The 10913-nt window shown below is 31.4% G+C and overlaps 2 protein-coding genes across 3 annotated transcripts in view; both read left to right on the top strand.

Annotated features, from left to right (window-relative positions):
* The window catches only part of LOC119679664 (homeotic protein antennapedia), a 413608-nt gene that overhangs the window by 205978 nt on the left and 196717 nt on the right, over positions 1-10913 (top strand). The window lies entirely within an intron of this gene.
* LOC119682310 lies at positions 3134-10908 on the top strand (the record flags this gene model as incomplete). Its single annotated transcript, XM_038095718.1, has 4 exons — positions 3134-3164; positions 8358-8481; positions 10609-10732; positions 10855-10908. Coding segments are annotated over exons 1-4 (333 nt in total), but the record flags the coding sequence as incomplete, so codon positions are not given.

Raw genomic sequence — 10913 nt, 5'->3', positions numbered from 1 at the left:
TAAAACGCATAAAAAAACCTAAACACCTAGGAAAATCAAAGCCAAATGCGGTTGACATTTTTAAAGTTTGGAGAGCAGCGGAACTGGACAAGATTTTGTAAAATTACTCTACACCACAGGCAGGTAGTGCAACAGATATACCGGTCGCAGCATTTGATTCATCCCAATATTTACATTTTATTTCAAATGTTTTTTTATAGGATTTGGATTAGCAGTTTAGGCATGGATATATATATTTTCATTGAGTTAATGATTGTTGATAATATCTTAAAGCATACTTGAGCATATATTGAAATTCAATAAATCATCTTGCAGTTGGTCAATTTTAAGCACTATTGCTGTACGAGATTATAGTCTCTCTAGTATTTACATACGAATATGAGACTTGTGTGCTTAGTTTAAAGCTTTAATTTTCTCTGTACTACGTTCGAAACTCCCACATATAAAAGTGACTTAATATACAGGGACAGTTGTTTCTAAAAATGCTATATCCACAAAATACATTTGATTAAGATAAAAGCGCGTGTAATGGAAAAAATAAAGTTCCGTACCTTTTGGTATTACGAACATCTAAGTCGTACGAGAAAAGGAGCATGCAAATGAAACCGTTTTTTATCCTGAAAGTTAAAGACCTTCCTTACATCAGCAAGGTAAGTCTTGTTTGTACTGAAAGGAAAAACCTATACTAATTTAGATAATGATGACTTCTATTATCACTTACAGCTGTCCTTCTCTCCTAAGTGGAGGACAGGGCCTCAGACTCTTATTATTGCTTCAATGAAATTTATTTTGATTGTTTTTTAGAGTACGTCACTTTTTTATCATTTAAATTCACTTCTTTTCAAATTCTTTCTTCAAACATATCATGGATGATATATAATTCATGTTTCTGTTAATGTTTTTTTGATGTATAAACTATGCTCTCGTTATGTCTAAGACGACAGCTATTTTCCCAAACTATAATAATAAAAGTTTTTTTTTTGTTCTTTTGGAAGATTTCTGCAGCAACTGCCCATTTTGGGCATTATCGATGTCTATATGGTTACGTTTAAGTTTAACTAACCTTCAAACAAAGTAACTTGCTAACCAAAATTCAATTGTAGTCTCATCTAAAGTATGTACTATAACTTATCAACTAAACATTTGGTTATTATGGCAAATACTATTGAAGGTTGTTATCTTATAAAAATAATAGAAATTTCTGGACGGTGGTGTTACATGAGTAAGGCTATCGTATAAATATACTAACTGATGAAGTGAGTTTATTAACATATATCATCTACCATATCTATTTATCTTTAAAATATTATAAATTTTATTTGGTTGATTAAATTGAATGTGATTTTTGATTTTAAATACAATTTTAATTTTTAATTTAATTTTGAATTAATTTAAGTAGCTCATATGCATTTGATTCGTAAGATAATCGTATGTGCGAAATGCGGTCAACTTTTCACGGAGTTTCTGTGGTCCGAACTCGTGTAAAGTTTTTACATTAATTTCTTATTGAAATATTAATCTGTGGCTTTGAAATATGCGTCAGTCGCAGCTATGATTCTTTTATTGGAGGCAGATCTTTTTCCTGAAGTATTTTTTTAGGTCTGCGAATAAATAATAATCGGTGGATACGAGATTTAGCACAGAGGGTGAGTGCGGAAAGCAATTTGAAAAACAATTCTTGAAATTTAGTCAACGATTTGTGGTATGGCACATTGTCTTGGTCAAAGAGGACTTTTTACTTCTTTACGTAAAGCGGCCAATATATTATCTATATATCTAGATACACATGTAGATTTAGATAATAATAGCTCTTACTTATTATGAATAAAGAAATCAATGTAATTTTTAATTTTTTATAAATATCAGTCGTTTTGTTTCAAATATAAATTTGAAAACCATCAACCTAAAAATTTTGGCTTGAAAGGAGTTACCTAAGACCAATGTTTAAATTTTTTTTTAAAATTTTTCTTTGATTACAAAACTTTTTATTTCCTGAAAACTCATTAGAAAAGCGCAAAAAATATCAGGAGAATCACGTAGAGCTGCAATTTAGCCAGACCGCAACACTCATAATTAGAAAGAAAACCGTTTGATAAAATTGTATCTCCACTAATTGAGCATTTCGGTAAGAATTTATATAACTAAAGCAATTAGCCGCAGTTCAAAATTGCTCTAATGTGGAAAAACTTTTCCATTTCGTTGGGAAATTTATCAAATGAAATGCACAAATATGTGCAGTAGCGAAATATTGAAATATCAAACGTGGCTGCACTTTTAATTAATAATATAATTTTACTTTGTTGTAGTCAGTGTTGTTGTTGTTCTTGTTGTCGGAATGAATAGATGAGCTTAAATTTCTTCAATGGGAGCTCTGATTTGAGTTGGAAGCAAGAATAATAGTGTTTATCTGCGCGATGCTTATCCGGTTTGACACATTGTCCTGTTACCATTGCAGTGCAATGTCCTTTCATTATTTCTCGGCAATGTTTTGTGCAAAACGCTGATTGTAACGAAACGACAGCTGCAGTAGAGCTCCAATGCAATCGCGCCTGAGAACACATACATCACTGGCTTATCTGGTATCGTATAGTTTGTTAATGCAACGAAAAACACAAAGCCACAGATAGAAGCACAACAACAATTACAATAACAATAACAATAACAAATACGAAAACGAAAACAAATACAAATCCAACAGCTAACAAAAGCAACAAATGTGAGACCCGCTGGCGAAACTTCACTGAAGCTAAATCCGATCCGGCACACAAACTGGAGCTGAAAGTACGTGTACGTACTCGTTCGAAACGCAGCTGCTGTTGCGACAAATAAATTTGCGGTATTTTATGGCCACCACAAACTTGCAGCGCGTTTTGCCTTCTACTACGTGGATTAGTTGGATTTGTGTCGTTCGGTTGGATGTACGTGTGAGTGTTCGGAACTGTGCCATGTTAACACCGACTTCAGTGTACTACACTCGTTTGTTGCAGCAACGCAGGGCGCAAGATTATAAGAAATTTAATAAAATTCCTGCCATTCTCGTTGAAATGTCAGTTGATTGTGGTAAAGACATAAAACTACAAAGCCAACAACTGCAACAACTGCAACAGTAGTAGCAACAATATATTGTAACATAATGTGGCACTCCAAAGGCTCAATTTCAGCAGGTGAGTTCTGTGTTTAACATCAGCCAACTTCCACGATGTCGAGTTCCGCGTGAAGTTGCTAATAAAGCATTTGTTTACATTTTGCAACGACTTTTCCTGGCAAAGCAGCATTTTCCAGAAAGCATAAATCGAAACATTTTCAGTTCAAATGCGCAATCTGTGGATGTATAATATAGGACGATCTTATATATACATTGTGACCGTTTAAATTAGCGATTCAACTTATCCGATTATTAAGATACCAATACCAATAATTGCAAAAAAGCTTCAATATTTTCTACAGATGTTGCACTATAAAATAAAATCCTGTATAAGATATTGTTTCTTTAACGCTGGGTATCAGACGCCTGAAGCCAGCAGAAGGATTAAATATAGAAGCTTGATCGTCATAATCGGTGGAAACATTAACAACCAAAGTCTGACTCTTAAATCTACTAAAACTATCACTGCCATATGCATTAAACTTTATTTTAGTAATTAGAGTGTTCAATAAACGGGCTTAGTACTTAAAAATATCGGTCTATCTAATGCAGAAACCATGGGTATGGTATAAGGAGAAGGAAGATAGGTAAAAGCGATGTGGTTAGTGACGCAAGGAGGAGATAAAGCCAAAATCTGTAACAAGTGTCACAAAAACCATGGTTTAGAAAAAGGGTGATGCATTTGAATAATGTTGAGCTTTGTTTTTTCTCTGTGTTAGATGGGAAACATCGACAGTCACATTATTGGAATTCAATTCACTAAAACCATCTCTTCGGAATAAATGCCAAGAATTCCACCACTGTCTTAAGTGTTAAGACAAAGAGTTTTAGTGTATAAAATATATAGTTGAGCTAGAAAGCAAGGACTTTGTTTAGGGAGAAGGAAGGTAGTGAGACGCTTGGGGTTATTGGCGTTAGCAAATGAAGGTCCACAATTTTACGTGGTTACTTGCCGTGACGGCTTAAAACCAAGGTGTTCTTTACACATGCATCGGTAAACTACGCCGATAAACACCCCATTGGAATTCCGCAAATACCAGTTGAAGTTATGTGTTAACTTCCTCCTTGCTGAGGAGCGAGGCCTACCTAACACCTCTGTTGATCTTCGGGTCACATCACGCGGTCAGAAAATGCAATTCCACATAGAATGATTGCAAAAAATTACAACCATTCTATCCGCGTGAGTTTAGCTTTTAACTATAACCACCACGTCACTTCCTTTAAGGAAGTGATGGGCAGGACTGCATAAGCTACGGGCTCTGAACCCATGGTACTAGACACACACCTCCGGTCGGGTGTCGCAAGTGAAAATAATTGGCTTTCGAGAATTGTTAAACACGGTTAAAGAGGGGGTGATAGAAACAATACGTAAAATCTGGTTGTTAATAAAATGTCTGCTTATAAACATTCCGTGTAAAATATATTTTAGTAATTGACATGTTTCACACCCGTTCTTCAAATTATGACGTCTGAAACAGTACAGCTGGAGAGTGATAAAGTATTTATATAGTTAAGCACTAGAAAAACAGTTGCGAATTCCAATTTCTTTACAAATATTTAATAATTCAATAAATATTAATGCATTTTGTGAACTGCATGAGTTCATCAGTTCATCTGTTTCGTAATAATGTCTAAATTCTATAAAGTACTATTAAGTCCAAATGCATACAAAAAAACTGCTTTAACTTCATTCTTATATTATATGTAATCCCAATAAATATATATATATATTCAATTGGAATTTAACGCAAAGACGACAATATTTTTTTTAGCGTTTTTAAGATCTACAGTTATTTTTCCATGGAATCCTAACATATCCTTCAAGTGTGGTTTGTAAAACTAAATCACAACTGACTCTACCCACTTGTCTCTTCAATTCAATTATCAAGTTTCTTGCTTTTTATACTTCAATTTTCTATGTTTGTACTTCCTTCCTTTAGCTCGAGGTTTTGAATGAGGCTGCACGCTTTCAGTGTTGCCAATTAACCTTATTGCCCTCAATTTGTATGCCAAGAAAAGTATTTATTGTAAATTAACTTTGCTTAATTGTCATTTGTTAGTACTTGGGACATTTTTAAACTTAATTACAGCGCATTTACACTCACATTTATATTAATGTCGTCAACCGCAATGTGTGAGGAGAACACACTTGCAGGACTTGCACGACTTGCACAATTCACAGGCAGAAATGTAGCCCACAGGCCACACAACAGAACCAGTTCCACTGTTATCTAAAACGCATGTTTCTACAACGAAACTTATGTCACCAAAGACAAGTAAAGCTGCAGTAATGCTGACTCCGTCTTAGCACAAAAAAGGAAACTAAATGAAAACCTTAAAATACCAGTAAAACCACGTGACAGGAGGAAAAATGACTTGAGTCCTGTTATACAGAATCTACTGCACTACAAGCCCGAATACAGGTGTTCCTAAGTTTGCTTGTATGCTTTTGACTTGCTCGCCATTTCATGTACGTACACTGTAACGTCACTTTAACCGAATGGAGAAAAAAGTACTAAAATAATAACAATTGCAACGACACTCATAATAACAAAATCAAAATCAGACAAAAAAAAAAGAAATAAAAAACTCAACAAACTAAAGGACAAAAAGGATACTCGTTGGCATTGTTGCATTGTTTTATCTGTCGTAAAAGTTGTCGTTGTCATGATTTTTGATGTCGACTGTCAAGTGGACGTTGACTTAAGACAAACAATACTGCAAATACAAATACGAAAGGACATAAAATCGTTTATCTTTTTCAGGTCCTGGCACTGTCACTCACTCGTACCTTCTATTTAAATGAAATTTGTGTGTATTTGTATTGTGCGTTCCTTTCAGGTGGAGTTTTCGTTAGAATTTTATTATTTTTGATATTTAATTGACGTAAAAATTCAAGCTCTAGAATCTTTTCAACTTATGTATATGTAACTACGAGTATGTAAATGTGTATGTTGTCTATTCTATATGCTCTATAAACACAATACGTTTATAAAGTTCTTTAAAAATGCATAAAGAAGTGATATTATTATTGTACATAAATGTAAAAATATGTTAATAAAATAACGAACAATGATAAACAAATTTGATGATCGTAAATTTGAGATCTTTTATATCGTTAAAGTTACAAAAGTAACTAGAAATTACTAGCATTTTAAACTCTTATATCAAAGGGCAAAATGGAACCTATCTTACTCTAAATTACTTTATCACTCAGTACTTTCATAAATATGCAATGAATGATATCCATTATTCTGATTTGTCAGCAAGATATCCACTTCACCTCCACTTTTTTAAATTTCGGTTGCTTATCTTCGAAAAAGTGGGTTTAGCCCATTTTCAACGGCTCTTCGGCGGGCCATTCTTCATCAAGAAAATTTTGCGAAAACCAAAACTAGATACAAGGTACTACATGCTGAGTGTATCAAACCTATCCAACTAAGTTCTGGTCATTTTTGCCGAGTCATCGAAGTTGTGTGTCGCTTGATATTGTTTTGTCGGTGCATGACTATCGGTTTTTCTTTCAATCGGTTGAGTTGTATGCAACACCGAATCATTATAGAAGAATATCTTCCAATTTAACTAAACGCTCAACCTTGTTTACCTTGTTTGCCGTCAATATAGCTCTTGATGTTATTTATGGGAGGTTACCGGCTTTTCACTTTAAAAAAGCCGGTAATACTTTAGAGTAATACTTTAGAGTTTAATCTATTACATTGTTTGTAATGGTTTACCTACTGTATTTCAGTGCTTTTCATTAATGGTAATTTGTTCAATCTAATTTCTTTGTGTTAATTCATGCGGTACCCATACATCGAGTGTCTTTGCATAGCTTGACCAAACTATTATTTGGTTTATGTGTGTTGTCTTCATTATCTGCAGTCTTACTCTATCAGTTGCAAAATTTCAATGGGTTAAACTCGATTTTGTTTTTTTTAAAAGCATCAACTTTTATTTCGAGCGTTAATTTTTAGTATATTTCTATACGTATTTTGGCAAACTCGCTTTTGCCTTCATCAGAAGAATTCCTTATATTGGGTTATTTTATCGGTTGGTCGATCTAAACGAGTTGCATCTCTGACAAATCCAGAAAACCGTTTAAATTTTTTTGTCATGTTTTGCAACAATTTTTTCTTTTCAAAGAAATAAAGTATCATATAGTTGACTTTGGCAGATATTTGACTTTCACTAATTTCTTTTTCAAGTTACTTTGAGGTCTAGAAGTCTATTGAATTATTCTGTAGTAGACAATAGAAAGGTATATATATCTGACTAAAATTTTTTTGTTAGAGTGGTTTAAGTAATTGTTACAAAAAGTATTTATTCTTTTAAGGTATATTGATATAAAAATAATTATAATTGAAATAGTGGAAAATTAATATCTATATAGTATCTATTATCTTTCAATAATGCTCATATCTGCGGAAGACCAAATCCAAGTCCAAATCCAATCGAAATCGAAATGTAAGAAAGAAATTCAATTAAACTCACAACTCAAGCTTTGTTATAATTTAATTTATTTCGCACTGATTTGATGCAATAAATTCAATAAAAATTTTCTCTCAATAATAATTTTAACTTTAATCCATACATTTCCAACTTATTGCTTCATATATTTTAATCTTTATGGTTGCACAATTTTTTCGTATCTGCAGTGCTTTTCCTTTTGCAATACTCGTAATAAATTTCATAATTCAACTTTGCACTTGTAGCAAATTGTCGGACATTTCTGACAAGTTCTTGCAGCAAATGCTGCAGCAGTGCAGTGCCAGCATCGGCAACTCATAATAAATGTTGCTGCTGCAAACTTTGAAATCAATTTTTCTTATATTGCATTTCGTTTAAGTGAAATTGTGATTTTCAGATTGCATTATTTAGATACATATTTATGTGTATGTGTGTGTATGTGTGCTGAACACGACAAACATACATACAAGTACCGTCATTTGTATATATTGAGCAATGCATCAGTTTGGCTTTATTCTATGTTTTATTTTGTATTTTGTGCTAGTGAACGCCAGCAATGAACGCTAGATAAATTTGCTGATAGATATAATAAATCAATGATATAAACGTATATTTATATAGAAATAAAAATATATATAAGTAATTTCTTCTGTGTATACATATATGTATTTGTATGTATATATTTATAAATATATTATTTATTTGCGATCTACTTTAGTTATCCCCTTCTTCTTTCTCTTTGCAGATGGCGAGATACTTCGAGTGCTGGTTAATAGTTCAGCTCAGATAAAATGTGATGTCGGTTCGAGCTTACCGGACGACAAAGTTTTACTTGTTGTTTGGTATAAAAATAATCTCCCAATTTATAGGTGAGTTGTGTGCCACAAAAATGTCAAGTGCGATTAAGTGAAATATTAAGATTTTACAAAATAATAAAACATTAAAGTGTCCTTTAGAAATATTGTAGTTTTACCTTCATGGCAATTAGAAATAATTTTAATTTCAAATAAAATTTTTTGTTTTACTTTTGCAGACAAGTTAATTTTACCATTAAAATAATATTAAAATAATATTTAATATAAGTAGACAAGTAGATACTGAGTAATTATCTTATATATCTTTGCCTATATATTAATACTTTTATTTACTTAGAAAAAATACATATTTGCTAATATTGTAATTCACAAAAAACATGCTTAGGTTGTATGACTTCAACTATATAAATGCTTATATGGTTTATAAAAACCAATAATAAGATAATCCCATGTACCGTTTTCATAATACAGGATAATATTAAACATTAATAATGATGTATATTAAATTCACTACATTCAGACGTCATCATCCCAGGTTTAAAATTTCAACAAAATATTTCATTATATTTTTCAAGAAGACAGGTTCACATTAAGTGAATTTTTAGAAAACAATAAAAAAATTACATGTGATAAGAAGTGTTTTCTGTTTGTTGTCATCAACATAATCATTTTCTACTGAACAAAATAGATCCGATATATAATTAGCTATCTTTCTCCTGCGATCAACATATTTCTATGTTTCTCTCTCTCTCTTTCTATCCCTCTTTCTTTCTAGCTCTCGGTACAGAGCGATTAAGACTAACGTGGAGATATGTATTACTATCATCACTATCAAAACGATCAGTTATCACTATTTTAGTGATTTATCATCACTGTTATAGTGATCAATCATAATTGTAATAGTGATCAATAATCACTGTCATTGTGATTAATTATCACTATGTTGTTTAACATGGTGGATAGCTAGCTCTTTTTCGTGGATGTTCTATTTTACAAATTTCAAAAAATTTCAAATACATATCTATTTGTTTTTCTTCCACATGAATTTTTGTGAAATAGAACTTGTAGAAGGATTTGTCTTCCAGCTGGTTTTGTTAACATTTTTTCCTAGTATATTGTATTAATCTGATATGTTCTGAGAGTGTTTGTAGAGCAGAAGTCTAATATGTTTGTTTGCAATATATATAGCAGAAGAAAATCGATTATAATATATATATTATTCCTTTAATCATGTAGTAATGTAAATAAAAAAATTTTAAAAAAATCTTAAATAAAATCACTAATAAATATGAGAAAAAATGGAAACTATTAAAGCTATCATACTTAATCCATATTCTGTTATTGAATACACCTAAATCTTGTTGTTCCTTAATAAAAAAATTAATTATCAAAAATTAATGTATTATAATAAATAATTATAATTATTAAAAAAATTAATGATAAAGGGGTTTTCGTAAAGTAGTTAACTACAACAACAAAAATTATTTTTTTATATTATTTTAATCAATTGAATTTTTGGCTGACCATACAGCTGTTTCGAATATTGCTAAATACCCATCTCAGTAGTCTTGGTAGTCAGTAGTCAGTAACAGAAGTCCTATATTTTGTGAAATAGGCTATCACTGATATTGGCTTCCCAAATTTTCTTGTGTTGTCGCCATAATACGGCAGAGGTGATCAAAGATCATAAGTTATCACCCCACGATATTATATTTTTTAAGTTTTGATTACAAAAAAAATAATTTATTAATTTTGTTTTTAAATCTTAGTCTTATATCAATAAAATGTAATATATATCTAATAACAGTGTACTTATTATATTCCGTTTTTAATATTCTTTAATTGCAGAAATGACTAATAACAAACTTTCTGTATGTCTCCAAAATATGCTTTTAAATTTATAAATTTATTTTTGTTAGTGATTAAAAACAAAATTCTTTATTTAACAAAAGATTTCAAACGTTGGTATTACTATTTCATTTTACAAAATCTTCATCAATTAAAATTAATTTATTTCAAAAACTTGTTCCCAACAAAATCCATTATAAACAAATTTTATCTCACATAAGTATCAATAAATTTATTTCAAGTACTTTTAATCCATAAAGGATTTTTTCCATCACTTAGTAAAAATACCTGCCATGTTTTCTGTATAAAATTAAAATCCTTTCTGATTTTCAGTTTCGACACCCGAGGCGCTCATGCAGGCACACCTTCGCATTGGCGTGATGAGGATGTTCTGGAAGATCGCGCCATTTTTCGCACACATAAAGAGCCCGCAGAATTGATAGTAAATCCCGTACAGGTTGGTTAAACAAATTTTGCATAATAAATTTTATAAAAATAGCTTCACAAATTAAATAAAAATAAAACTCTGCATACATTATAATCTTTATTTGTTTACATTTTACTTTCTGCAATTCACAGGAAAAGGATGCAGGGAACTTTCGTTGTAGAGTGGATTTCAAACTTTCGCAAACTAGAAA

Source organism: Teleopsis dalmanni, chromosome 2 (assembly GCF_002237135.1).
Source record: "Teleopsis dalmanni isolate 2A chromosome 2, ASM223713v2, whole genome shotgun sequence".
In the NCBI taxonomy this organism is placed as follows: domain Eukaryota; kingdom Metazoa; phylum Arthropoda; class Insecta; order Diptera; family Diopsidae; genus Teleopsis; species Teleopsis dalmanni.
Note: the sequence above shows the minus strand (reverse complement) of the source record. Positions and strands in the feature narration are given on the sequence as shown.